Raw genomic sequence first — 13973 nt, 5'->3', positions numbered from 1 at the left:
TAATAATAATAGCACTGCCTCCCTCAGGAGGTGGTTGGAGGGATTGAGTGAGCTCAACACCTATCCAGTGGCCTGTGCTGTGCTGTGGGTAGGGTTAGTTAGCACCGTCCTCTGGAGAGAGTACAGTAAGCTTCCAGGCTTTTCATCCCTTTTCAGAGCTGGACCTAACATTTGCCTCCACTACTTATGGCTGCCATGGTGCCAAAATTGGTGGCTCAGAAAATTTCATCTTTTTTTTTTTTTTTTTTAATGTCTGTTTATTTTTGAGAGACAGAGACAGAACATGAGCAGGGATGGGATGGAGAGAGAGAGGGAGACGTAGAATTCAAAGCAGGCTCCTGGCTCAGAGCTGTCAGCCCAGAGCCCCACGCGGGGCTCGAACCCACGGACCACGAGATCATGACCTGAGCCAAGGTCGGACGCTTAACTGAGCCAACCAGTCACCCCAGAAAATTTCATCTTTTTAACTGAGCTCCTGGAGGCTATGAAATCTCTTTATTTTTTTGAATTTACATCCAAATTAGTTAGCATATAGTGCAACAATGATTTGAGGAGTAGATTCCTTAATGCCCCTTACCCATTTAACCCATCCCCCCCTCCCGGCTGTAAGATCTCTTAAAGATACGGTTTGTTCTAGGAAGGCTTTACGGGTTTTCTTGATTACTGTCACAGATGAGTTAGAGTTGACAATGTGTTTCAGAAACCTGACAGGATGTGTATAGGGATGTTCATTGCAGCATTTTTTTTATGCACGTGAAAAATTAGAAATTATCTAAATGGCCAACAGTAGGAGGAGAAGGTGTATGTAATGTAAATAAATTCTGGTAAGTTCAGAAAGATCTTGGAAAGATCTCTAAGACACGTGGTGTAGCCTTGTAATATATAATAAGAAATATTTATTTGGTCTTCATCCCTGTTTGAAACACAGAGCTCTCAAAAACATTGGAATTTCTGAAGTGATGAGAGTGGTAAGGGTGCCCCTTGTTATGTTGATGAGGTGAATTTTGGACCACACCGGAGGATGGGGCTGGTTGCCCAGAGAACTGACCTAAGAACCCACCCCTCTCACCAATCACCAGTGGCCAATGATTTAATTAATCATGCCTATATAATGCAGCCTCCATAAAAACCCAAAAGGTTGGGGTTTGGAGAACTTCCAGCTTGGTGAGCACATGGAGATTTTTGGGAGGCAGGTGAGCCTGGAGGCGGGGCACGGAAGCCCTGTGATGTCTCCGCACACCTCACCCTATGCATTTCTTAATTTTTACAAAAATTTTTAAGGTTTTATTTATTTTTGAGTGAGAGAGAGTATGAGCAGGGGAGGGGCAGAGAGAGAGGGAGACAAAGAATCCGAAGCAACCACAGATCCCAACGCAGGGCTCAAACTCGTGAACTGCAAGATTGTGACCTGAAGTCAGACGCTTAAATAACTGAGCCACCCAGGCACCCCTTGCTCTGTGCATTTCTTCTAACTGTTCCTGAGTTATATCCTTCCATAAGAAACTGGTAATCTAGTAAATGTTTCTCTGAGTTCTGGAAGCCCTCTAGCAGACTAATGGAACTCAGGGAGGGGGTTGTTGGAACCTCTGATCTGTAGCTGGTTGATTGAAAGAATGGGTTGTGACTGGCATCTTCAAGGGATTGGGGGGCAGTCTTATGGGATCGAGCCCTCGACCTGTGGGATCTGATGTAGTCCCCAGGTAGGTGGTGTCAGAATTGAGTTGAATTGTAGGACACCCAGCTGGTGTTAGAGAATTGCTTGGTCCCCCTCCCTGCTAGTCCCCCAACAGTGGAATTGAGTACAGAACCTTTTACACGATCAAATGAAAAAAGCAAGTTGAGGATTATACAGGGTGAAGTCGTTAGAAGAAAAAAAAAGTGTCTCTTTTGTATGATTGTGTTAAATGCATAGAAAAATAAAGTCTAGAATGACAGACACTAAAGGGGAAGGGAGGAATTGGAGAGAGTTGGCGATTTGGTCGAAGACTTTATCATAATCAATAAGGTTTTAACTTTTGCAAGGAGAAGGCATTCTTGTTTTACTTCAAGGTAGTTAAAATTAACCTTAAATTTAGGGGGAAAAGCCATATCTTACACAAATGCTTTTATTGTGATTTTTTTTTTCCTGTCCTTTTCAAGGTATGAAATTAGGAGTACTTGGCATTTTAGTGCTGACATAAAAAATAAATGTTCCCCTTTAAGGTAGTTGCTGCCACCACTTGATAGCTACAGATTTTAAGTATAGAATTCAGAGTGCTGGTTGGTTCTATTAGAAACATTGTTGATAATTAGGGTCAGGTGCTACCCAGTGGTGCTGGCTTGAGTCATTGTCAATACAGCCAGACAGCTGAGATCTTTTAGAACAGTGGTTCTCAGATTTTATGTTGAATTGAAACCACCCGGACAGCTTGGTGAAGCACAGATTACTGCCCCGACCACCAGAGTTGCTGATTTACCAGGACAGGGTTGGAATAGAATTTGTAACAAATCCCCAATACTGATAGTGAATGCTACTGGTCAGAGACCCCACCTCGAGAACCACTGGGTTAAAGGCATGGCTTCTCTGCCTTCATTAAAACACAAAAATTATTTATTAGAACACCAAACCAGGTTCAAGGAATGAGAATGAAAAGAAAGTATGTGACAAAATGTGGGATTTTAAAAAAAAGTAGTCCATAATTGTTACCAGGTTACATCATACTATGATGAACAGGCTTTGTCCAAAGTTTGTCATATTGGGCCCCGATCTTGCATCAGCTTTCAGATTTGCTTGTCCTTTGGAAAGCTTTGTTTTCCACTGGTCCTGGAGAGTCTTGGTTTAGTATGTCAAGTCATTGAACTATTTTTTTTTTTTTTTAATTTTTTTTTTTCAACGTTTATTTATTTTTGGGACAGAGAGAGACAGAGCATGAACGGGGGAGGGGCAGAGAGAGAGGGAGACACAGAATTGGAAACAGGCTCCAGGCTCCGAGCCATCAGCCCAGAGCCTGACGCGGGGCTCGAACTCGCGGACCGCGAGATCGTGACCTGGCTGAAGTCGGACGCTTAACCGACTGCGCCACCCAGGCGCCCCTAGTCATTGAACTATTAATGGGAGTGGAAATTCATAACTTGTGCTATCTTAAACTTGTTAAACAAAAAAATAGTGTTCCATGAGATAGATCTTCCTGCCTCTAAAGACTATACATTTTTTGACTCCCCACTCACGCCCAGCCTGGTGTTCAATATGTATTCACTTATGAGTGCATTTGGTCCCTAAGCAATATGAATTCTCTAATGTGTATTTATTTTAAAATCAATAAAAAAAAAAACTTGCATTAACAAGTTTAGTGCTTGTTTTCTGTGTCACTGAGACCCTTTCTTCTCTCTCACTGAGGTGTGTTTGCTTGGATGATAAGGAAAGATGGAGTCCCCAGCAGTTGTTGAAACACAGCTTTATCAATCCTCAGCCGAAAATGTCTTTACTGGAACAAAGTCCTGAAGGTGAGTCTGTTACCACTCTTTTTTGAAAACCTGCCTGACATTAATTATTTTGAAAGTAAACCTAAAACTGGAACGGGCTGCTTGGATCATAGATTTTTATCTGGTTTATGCCGCGCTGTACGTAAATCCTTTCATTGAATGTGTACCATGCGCATGGAACTGTTGTGCCCTCCTGGTTTTTTCCAGCCTCGACTGATTAAAGTGTCCATTGGCTAACCCTTCTGGTCACATCACTTTACTGCTGTGCAACCGGATTTCCCTGTCACTACTCAAGTAGCACATGAGGGATCATCAGCAGAGCTGGGGATGAGGCAGGAGACCTGGGTATGGGTTCTGACCCTATCGCATCGTCATTTCCTTGTTAGCAGTCTCAGCCCCACCTCTGACCTGGGCTCATGTGTATTCCACCTCACCCTACAAGGTGAGAGGAGAAGTGTTCACGGGTCTGTGCCAGGGAAGAGGTACTTTTTCAAACTACCGGTTGGGGCCCCTTCTTCCAGCACTTGGTTCCTTACTGGGTTTTGCATCCCTTGCTCTTTTTCTAATGCTTCGTTTGCCTCTCACGTTTTGTTTTATCTCAGACTCGGGAGGACAAGATTATGTTGAGACCGTTATTCCTAGGAAGCAGCTACCCAGCGCGGCATTCTTCAGTGAGACACAGAGACAGTTTTCCCGGTACTTCATCGAGTTTGAAGAATTACAGCTTCTCGGCAAAGGAGCTTTTGGGGCTGTCATCAAGGTGTGGTACAGCGTTGTGCCCGGCGCTTTCAGAGCTCCTCCTCTGTTCATTTCTGCACACAGGGAGTTCTTTTTTTTATTTTTATTTTTTAAAGGGAGTTCTTTTTTGAGAGCGGGGAGAGAAGTGAGCACGGCCATTTGAAACTCTGACCGTCATGACCTTTGCAAAGTCAAAGGCTTGAAAGTTCTCCTGGACACGTTAAGAACGTATCATGCCTCCTCCGTTGCCTGATGCAGTCCCTTAATGTGAAAACTGCATGATTACATGCGGAGCCAGGACCTCTCCATGAAGACCATTTTTCTGAGCTTTGGTTCAGAAAGAAAAGTGTCCTTTTTGTCCCATTTGCTTTTCAGAGGTGCTGTGGATAAAAGGGCTGCAAGGTTAGCGCTGAGGTGGGGTTCACTGGGAAATGGCCCCAGACGGTCTCCATGCCTTGTATTTTCCAGCTGCTCCGGAGAGAGAAAACTAGTGGCGTGTTACGAGGGTGTGCCGTTGTTAGGTCTCGCCTTCCGCGTTCTTGTCTATTTGGGTGACTCATGATTACTTGCCCCTTGAGAAAGAGATTTCAGCTGCTCTTAAGTAATTTTTGGCAGTTTGCCTCCTAGGAGACCCAGGCTGATACTGTGCTATTAAATCCATATAAGACCTGTCATCTTTCACAGAATAAAATGGTCCTCCATTAAGAAGGCATATGCCCATTTAGGATTCTGAGAATGTTATTAGGAAAGGTTACTAGGATTACTGTGGAAGGCCTTTTACACTCCCCTAAATAAATAAATAAATAAATAAATAGGTGTTTCTGTGGTAATCAGGGACAGAAAGACAATCTTGAGTTTTCTGAAAGGAGGTTATAGTATCATGGAAAATGTTCAACTTTCTTCGTGAAAGTATAGACACTCTAGTTAGACGGTTAAATAGACCTACTATGGGCAGATACCTTGATTGGATAATCACAGTGATCTTCAGGGGAGTGGATGATGTTGGGTATGTTATTCATTTAACTCCCACTATAATTTTGATCAAGCCCTTTAATGTGTTTGTATTTTAGATTTTTGAACACAAACATTACCAAACTCCATTTTGGGTAGGCTCATATAATAAAAATGATGGGTAGGCTCATATAATAAAAACGTCTAGTAATTTAAGCCCCTAAGTTTTCTTGTGGTTTTTCGTTCCGAGAGGCCATAGCCCTCACACTCCGTCTCTGTTTCTGGGTTAGGGTAGGGCATTCTGTTCAGTGATCTGGCATTTCAATAGCAGTTGGCCTGAGTATGATTCATGAACCTTTCCATTTTTATTTATTTATTTTTACTCTTTAAAAAAAAATATTTATTTTTGAGAGAGACGGAGAGACAAAGTATCAGCTGGGGAGGTGCAGAGAGAGAGAGGGAGACACAGAATGCAAAGCAGGCTCCAGTCTCTGAGCTGTCAGCACAGAGCCTGGTGCAGGGCTGGAACTAATGAGCTGTGAGATCATGACTTGAGCCGAAGTCGGGTGCTCAACCAACTGAGCCACCCAGGCGCCCCAGCACCTTTCCATTTTAATAAGTGAGTTCCTAGAAGTCTGCAGTGTAGCAAGCTCCACATCCCGATCAGTGACTCCCAAGTGTTCATGATGTGTTCTGAGACTCAAGGTTGAAGACCATGCCAAGACTTTGCATGGTCTTCTACTCTATTAACATGGCAGTAAACAACACAGGGCTACATAGAGCTTTTTGGAGCACATTCCATATTTCAGGTAATGTGGCAGGTGGCTCGCAAACCTTATCTTTCAATTTGGTGACATGTTATGAAATAAATATTAACCCCCTTTTTCAGATGAGGGAACTGACTTTCAGAGAAGTTATGTAATTAGCGTGAGGTTGGATACATGCACTAACAGATGAAAACCAGCCTTCAGACCTAGATCTGTTTTACTCAAAAGCATGTTTCTTGCCACTGTTTCCACACAAAGGTAATCTGAAACAATTTATAGTACTCCTTTCTCTATCCTGGAAGTTATTACTATACTAATCTAAACCTATGAGAATGATGCTTTATTTTGTGTTTTGTCATTAACTAGTTCCTCCCTCCGCCCATGGCCAGGTTGTTGCTTTTTATCACCTCATTTGTCCTGCACATTGGGTCTGGAATGTTCTGGTGAACAAAAATTTTTCAAAGCTACTTCAGTCAACCCAATGGCATGGTGCAACTGCCAAAGAGAAGATGCCTCTATGCAGGATGTAGAGACCTGCCTTTGAAACTTTCTCTTGTATTTTTCTTGTTTTTATTTGATTGTGTTCTTAATCACATTTTTTTAGTCTTAATACATGTCATCAGTTATAAATCTTTTTTTTTTTAATGTTTATTTATTTTGAGAGAGAGAGAGAGAGAGAGAGAGCGAGAGCAAGCAGGGAAGGGGCAGAGAGGAAAAGAGAGGATCCTTAGCAGGCTCCAAGCTGTCAGTGCAGAGCCCAACATGGGGCCACGAACTGAAAAATAAGACCTGAACTGAAACCAAGAGTCACGGCGCTTAACCAACTGAGCCACCCAGGTGCCCCTCCATCATAAGTCTTCATAACAAAATCAGTGGGCAATAATTGTGTTAATACCAATTTTTTTTTTTTTTTTTTTTTTTTTTTTTTTACTGAGCATCTTTCTCAGTGAGGCCTTGATTGTAAGTGCTTTGCTCACCTCATTCACTTAATGCTTGCAGATAGTGACCTTTGAGGAAGGGAAGTGGTATATGTACCATTTTATAGATGAGAAAATTGAGTTTTGAGGAAATTAAGTCCTTTGCCCAATTTTACACAGCTTTGTAAGTTGAGAATTAGAATCTGCGTTCAACTTAACATTTTTGGAGTTGAGTTGGTGTTTAGTGACTTTGTTAAAAAAAAAAAAACAAAACTTGGAGAGAAGCTAAAATTCTGAAACCTTATACTGATTTCAGAAAATAATTCATATATATATATTTTTAAGTTTATTTATTTTGAGAAAGATCATGAGTGCAAGCAGAGAGAGGGAGAGACAGAATCCCAAGGAGGCTCCATGCTGTCAGCGTAGAGCCAGACCCCGGCTCGAACTCCCAAACTGTGAGATTATGACCTGAGCCAAAATCAAGAGTCAGATGCTTAATCGACTGAGCCACCCAGGCATCTGGAACATAGTTCATAATTCAACAATTTCTTAGAAATTGAGATAGCAGATGTGATACTGGGAAAGCAGGAATGTGATTGTTGGTAAAATTAATGATTCAAATGGAGATCATATTTTCTCCAGGTCTCTTATTATTAAGCTAAATACACCTGTCACTTGAGGTGAGATGTTTTCTGTTTTTTGGCAGTCCAGACTTTGTTCAGCTCAAGAGGTTGAAATGCGTGGCTCTCCACTGTAGCTTTTGGTCCTCATTCAGAACCAAGGGCTCGCCTTGGGAGGGGATTGGTGAGGCCATACAGATGTCACCTCTGCATGGCTCTGAGCTGCTGACCTGCACTGGCTTCCTCCCCCTCTTCTCGTGGCAGGTGCAGAACAAGCTGGACGGCTGCTGCTACGCGGTGAAGCGCATCCCCATCAACCCGGCCAGCAGGCATTTCCGCAGGATCAAGGGCGAGGTGACCCTGCTGTCACGCCTGCACCATGAGAACATCGTGCGCTACTACAACGCCTGGATCGAGAGATACGAGCGGCCGGTGGGCCTGGGGATCCTGCCCTCGGACTCGGAGTCCAGCCCAGGGATGCCCCAGGTTCGGGACGGGCGAGGTTTGTCCCGGCCTACCGCACAGGACAGCGGCCGGGACGGCCCTGGCAGCGTGGAGGCCACCGCGCCACCACCCATCCTCAGCTCAGTGGAGTGGAGCACCTCGGGGGAGCGCTCGGCCAGCGCCCGCTTCCCCACCGCTGGCCCGGGCTCCAGCAGCGACGAGGAAGAGGACGACGAGGAGGAAAACGACGGTGTCTTCTCGCAGCCCTTCCTGTAAGATCATCCGCGGGGGCGCCAGGCCCACCCCTGGGGGAAGAGGATTTAGTGAGAGACCCGGGCTATCCCCATGTTTCCATACACAAACGTGTGCATGTTGAAAAAGTAACCAGATTCGGTCCAAAGGTGTTTTTCCCCCACTGTTGTCACAAGATCTCCAAAATCCAAGCCCTGAAGGAAGGAAAAATAGGAATTCCTTCCAATACCTCACTTTAGTACATTTGATAGAAAGTTTATAGAGAGCATTCTTTTTTTTTTTTTTTTAATTTTTTTTTTAAAGTTTATTTATTTTTGAGACAGAGACAGAGCATGAACGGGGGAGGGTCAGAGAGAGAGGGAGACACAGAATCTGAAACAGGCTCCAGGCTCTGAGCCGTCAGCACAGAGCCTGATGCGGAGCTTGAACTCACGAACCTCGAGATCATGACCCGAGAGGAAGTTGGACGCTTAACCGACTGAGCCACCCAGGCGCCCCTAGAGAGCATTCTTTGGATAAGGGTTTCCAACTCTGGGACGTTGAAAAACTAACCTGGAGTCTTGACATGGGGCCAACTGCAGTTCTAAAAAAGGGTTTACCAAACCAATAATTACGATCCTGAAGTTTATGCTTCTCAGAAGCCACTCTGGTCATCTTTTACTTTCCTGGTTGGATTACATTCTATCCAGTTGGATACAGTTGATCATAATTCTTAGCTGTTGAATTTATAACCGGGAATTTGATTTCTTCAGTATTTCTCTATTTTTCTTTTTAAGACCTGCTTCAGATTCTGACAGTGATATCATCTTTGAAGATGAGAACAGTAAGAGTCAGAATCAGGTAAATATGTAAATAGAAATTACACCATTTTATCATGGGTGGGCTTGTAAGAAAACTAACGTTTGACATTATAAACCTCTGATAGAATAATAAAGCCTTGCTCTGATTTGCAAATATAGAAACTTTCAATGTTAAAAATGTGGTTGTTTAATTTATTTGCCACTCCTGTGTTTATTTATAGGCCTTAATTTATCTGCATAATCAAACATGCTCGCTTGTAGAAGAGAGGAGTAAATGGACATGCTGGTTTTATTTCATTTTGTCTTGTTTTTGAGAGACAAAGATCGTGCCTGCGCACAAGGGAGGGGCGGGCAGAGGGAGAGGGTGAGAGAGAGAATCCCAAGCAGGCTTCGTGCTCTCAGTGCAGATCCTGATAAGGGGCTCAGTCTCACAAACCAGGAGATCAGAACCTGAAACAAAAATCAAAGGTCAAACACTTTTAACCGACTGAGCCACCCAGGTGCCCCTTGTTTTGTTTTGGTTTTTAAGTGCAAACCATTTCCTAGAAGATTTGGGGAAACTTTATGTGGTTGCGGATGCCAGTTGAATTAAGTAATTAAATAGCGTAATTGTGAAGTTATGTTGGTCTCTATGACCAGTTAATCTTGATCATTTTATTCTCCCTACACCGTCCTCAAGAACAGTGTTTTAACAGAGTCGTGATCCTGTAATGGGTTATGAAATCAATTTTGAGGGGCCACAACCAGCTTTACTTAATTTTTAATGCCATCGAGAAGAGTAGAAAACACCGAAGTGCGTCACACTAGTAAAGATAAGCTGTATACCGTGGCTCTCGTGAGTGTGCGAACTGGGTGTGATACATCTGTTTCTTCATGTGGATCGTGGTCTGAAAAACCAGTTTGAAAAAAGGGTCGAGTGTCATGGCTTTATTCTCTACGAATAGAAACAGAATTATAAGGGTGCGTTCAGTATAGATAAAGAAGTCTACATGTAGGCCCTGTTAGATAAGCAGTTACATTGAGGTGAAGGAGGGTCGACTGCATGAGCCAACATTTCTTAGGTACTTCCTTTTTTTAATTAAAATCACCTTAGACTCCTCTTGGTTTAAAGTTACAAATTGTAAATTTAACTGGGAATAATAGTATAAGTAACCTAATCTACTGCTTTGGTTTCAGCATTAGTCATGCATTGAAGTATTATGGGAGCACCAAGTTTATAATCCTGGTTTTACTTGGTTGAGGACAACATGCCAGGGGACATTCTACTTGATGAGTAAAAGCCTCCAAGAGATTAACAGTCTTCTGCAGATAATCCTCAGGGTATTTAAATGATTCAAGAGTAGAACCTGATGGTTTGCACAACAGAGAGGTCGGGGTTTTTTTTTTCTTCGATAAAAAGGAAAAATGTTGAAAAATGCTCCCACAAACAAACTATAAATCAGTGCCACCGACTTGATGGCAGTGATGCTCGTGTTCCATTTCAGCTTCCGTTCTTGAGTTCTCATGTGTTCGTCTTGGATTAGGATGAAGACTGCAATGGGAAGGACAGTTACCATGAAAGTGAGCCATCGGCGACCACTGAGGCTGTGCACTACCTATATATCCAGGTAGGGCCTGGCACGTGTGCGTCTTGGTGACACAGCAACTCCCAGTGGTTGCTGGCGGGTATGTTTCAGGAGGCTGGACCAAGACAGTGGGCAGAAGAGGGCTCACCCGCACTGCCAAAGATTAATTGGCCGGAGAGGATTGTAACATGGCGCCCCTCCCCCTAGCCTTGAACTCATGCTTTCTGTACCATAGCGGCACACGGCACAGGGCAGGGCTCTGGACTCAGGCTGCATGAGTTCTCCTCCTGCATCCCTCAGTCACAGCTGTGTGAGCTCAGGCGAGTTGCTTCCGCCTTCTGTGCCTCTGGTTCCCCGTCTCGCTGTCTCAAGGACTTGTGAGAGATAGAAGAGGTAAAGACTTGTGAAAAATAGAAGAAGTAACGTCTCTAGGGTAATTAGAACCATCTGAATTCCGTAAATGCCAGACCGTGCATGGACAGAAGTTTCACTCTAACAAGTTGAATCTGGACAGGTAAGGCGTGATGCATACACATCCTTGCATGTGTGGAAGAAACACCAACGTGGCTTTAGGCAGAGTGTCCTGGAACCTCTGGCAGACAGGCGCCGTAGGCAAACCAGTTCCAGTGAGGCTTTACTGAAAGGAAAGCCTGCTCACGTGTCTGAGGGACAGAGTCCTGGCCACTGGTGAGCTCTGGCAGCAGAGGGACAGCCACGTATCAACGAGGAAAACTTGTCTCTCCCCAAGTGAATAGGGCCATGTGTCATTATTAGTATTTTCAGTCATATCTATAAGGAGGGAGATCTTTAAGTGTGAGACGCGGTACTGTGTGCCAGAAGTAGTGTTTCCAAAGAGACTAATGAGGTGGTTGCTTTCCTACAGTTGGAGCTGGTTTTAAGTATTCCCTAACATAAACGTCTTTCAGGTACCATACAACACACATAATAAAGCATCTGTCCCCCGAACCACTAACTGAAGTATGTACTATGTGCCATTAGGCTCTAGACAGGAGTCAGAAGTATATAAGGGAGGTGCGGTCGGATCATGGTCTGGGAGTCTCAGGCCCTCGTGAGGACTAGAGGAGGAATCAGAATCTGTAGATGGTTAACCTGAGCATGAGAGTGTATTCCTGTCCTCTAAAATGGCACGTTCCTCTCTTTAAAAACAGTAAAATCCTTCTTCATGAGAAATCTCAACTCTGGCACTGGTTTGAAACCAATAGGCTCGTTTTACTAGTTTCATAAATCAAATGCTACGTGTTGATCTAAGATATTTAAATGATACTTCCTTGTTTTCTGATACATTAATATATAAGGAAGGGTGAGAAAGAGCCCTATCTTGAATGTTTTGATATTTGTAATGTTTTGCTCGAGACTTGAAGGTCATTGTCATGAATTCAAAGTAAAAATTATAGGGGCACCCAGCTGGCTCAATTGGAAGAGCATGTGACTCCAGATCTTGGGGTTGTGAGTTCGAGCCCCACGCTGGGTTAGAGATTACTGAAAAATAAAATATTAAAAAAAAAAAAAAAGTACAAACATGAAAGGCTAACGACATCATTAGATTTTTAATTAGCCTTTCTTGGAAATTGGGGTTTGGAAACAGTCTTGTAAAACAAAATTTTGTGTAGTTCTCAGTTTTTTCATTATTTGAAAAATAATGAAATTATTTATCACAAGATTTTAAACAAGTCTTATGTGTTTTAAGTGAACGAAAATATGAAAACTAAAATGGTTATGCTGGGGTGCTATGATTATGCCTCTTTCCCCCCAGTTTTTTAATACTGTTGGTTTCTGTTTTCAGTGTAAAAACAAGCCTTTCCTTTAACTACTTAAAATCCACAGCACAAGTTTTAAAATGGAAGATTACATTAATCGCCATTGTCCTCCTTAATTGAAACCCTGTACAATCAAATGCTGCCTGGTCTGTTCTTGCCCCCAGATGGAGTACTGTGAGAAGAGCACTTTGCGAGACACCATTGACCAGGGACTATATCAGGATACCATCAGACTCTGGAGGCTTTTTCGAGAGATTCTGGATGGATTGGCTTATATCCATGAGAAAGTAAACTTTATAACATTTCATACCTGAAAACTTTATGTAAAACTTATGACAAAAAAATACTGTGAGATTGGAGAAACACAGAAACAGAGGGTATAAAGTGTGAAAGTTCAAAGAAAACACTGAAGGTTAGGACAGGGGCCAGCAAAGTGTGGCTATGGGGTCAAATTCCACTTCTACCTGCATTTATACGGCCTGTGCGCTAAGAATGGCTTTTACATTTTTAAAGGGTTGTAAAAAAAAACAAAAGAGAGGGGTGTCTGGGTAGCTCAGTTGGTTGAGCCTCTGGCTCTTGATTTCGGGTTAGGTGATGTTTCCCGGGTTGTGGGATCAAACCCATGTCAGGCTCTGCGCTGAGAGTGGAGCCTGCTAGGGATCCTCTCTCTTTTTCTGTCTGCCCCTCTCCCCTGCTCGCTCGCTCCCTCTGTCTAAATTTTTTTTTTTAAATTGTTTTTTAAATCGAAAGAGGAAGAGTATTTCATGACAAGAAAATTCTGTGAAATTCAGACGTCGGTGTCTACAAATAAAGTTTTATTGGGACACGGCCATGCTTGTTTGTTTACACATTGCCTGTAGCTATCTTTGTGCTAAAACTGTGGGTGGGATTGAGTAGCTGTGACAGAGACTGCATGGCCCTAAAGCCTAAAATATTTATCTGTTTTACAAAGATTTCTGCAGCCTCTGGGTTAAGTGGAAATATTTGAACACATACCAAAAGCAAAGATGATTCCTTGAGTTGTTTAAAATAAAGGAAGGGTGTGGGGCGCCTGGGTGGCTCAGTCGGTTAAGTGGCCGACTTCGGCTCACGTCATGATCTCGCGGTCCGTGAGTTCGAGCCCCACGTAGGGCTCTGTGCTGACAGCTCAGAGCCTGGAGCCTGTTTCAGATTCTGTGTCTCCCTCTCTCTGACCCTCCCCTGTTGATGCTCTGTCTCTCCCTGTCTCAAAAATAAATAAACATTAAAAAAAAATTTTTTTTTAAATAAAGGAAGAGTGTGATTAACACAGGCCCAGTAATTTGATTCTAATGGCTTAGTGCTGTCCTTCCTAGGAACATGGAGAGACCAGAAAGCCACCTAGCAAGAGTAGATATGAGACTGAGAAACACAGCTCGCCACATGGTATAAGATGTCATTTTAGAGAGTTAGAGAATGTCACATCAGTGCACATGGTAACGGATCTAGCTTCAGGATGAAACACTGCTTACATTTTAAAAATGGGATTATCTAATGCATCAGTCAGTATAGGTACTTTTTCCCCCTTTGCTTCAATTTTCTTTAACTTAAAATGTTCATACTATAGTATATTGATACTAAAAAGCTAGGCCCGTAATTCATCTAGTTTATAAATGATTTTGTGGGGCACGATTTGCAAGGTTGGCAGCCGTTAGAAC

The 13973-nt window shown here is 43.0% G+C and overlaps 1 protein-coding gene and 1 non-coding gene across 2 annotated transcripts in view; both read left to right on the top strand.

The window, feature by feature from the left end:
* EIF2AK4 (eukaryotic translation initiation factor 2 alpha kinase 4) overlaps window positions 1–13973 on the top strand; it is a 97786-nt gene that overhangs the window by 36744 nt on the left and 47069 nt on the right. Inside the window, 6 exon segments of the mRNA XM_030318523.1 lie at window positions 3377–3483; window positions 4065–4222; window positions 7723–8174; window positions 8931–8994; window positions 10478–10561; window positions 12462–12584. Coding sequence (XP_030174383.1) covers window positions 3377–3483; window positions 4065–4222; window positions 7723–8174; window positions 8931–8994; window positions 10478–10561; window positions 12462–12584 — 988 coding nt within the window.
* TRNAW-CCA lies at window positions 11939–12011 on the top strand. Its single transcript has one exon. It is a non-coding gene; the product is annotated as a tRNA-Trp (tRNA).

This window comes from Lynx canadensis, chromosome B3 (genome assembly GCF_007474595.2).
Source record: "Lynx canadensis isolate LIC74 chromosome B3, mLynCan4.pri.v2, whole genome shotgun sequence".
Lineage (NCBI taxonomy): Eukaryota > Metazoa > Chordata > Mammalia > Carnivora > Felidae > Lynx > Lynx canadensis.
The sequence above is the reverse complement of the archived record's forward strand: the minus strand, read 5'-3'. Positions and strand labels throughout refer to the sequence as shown.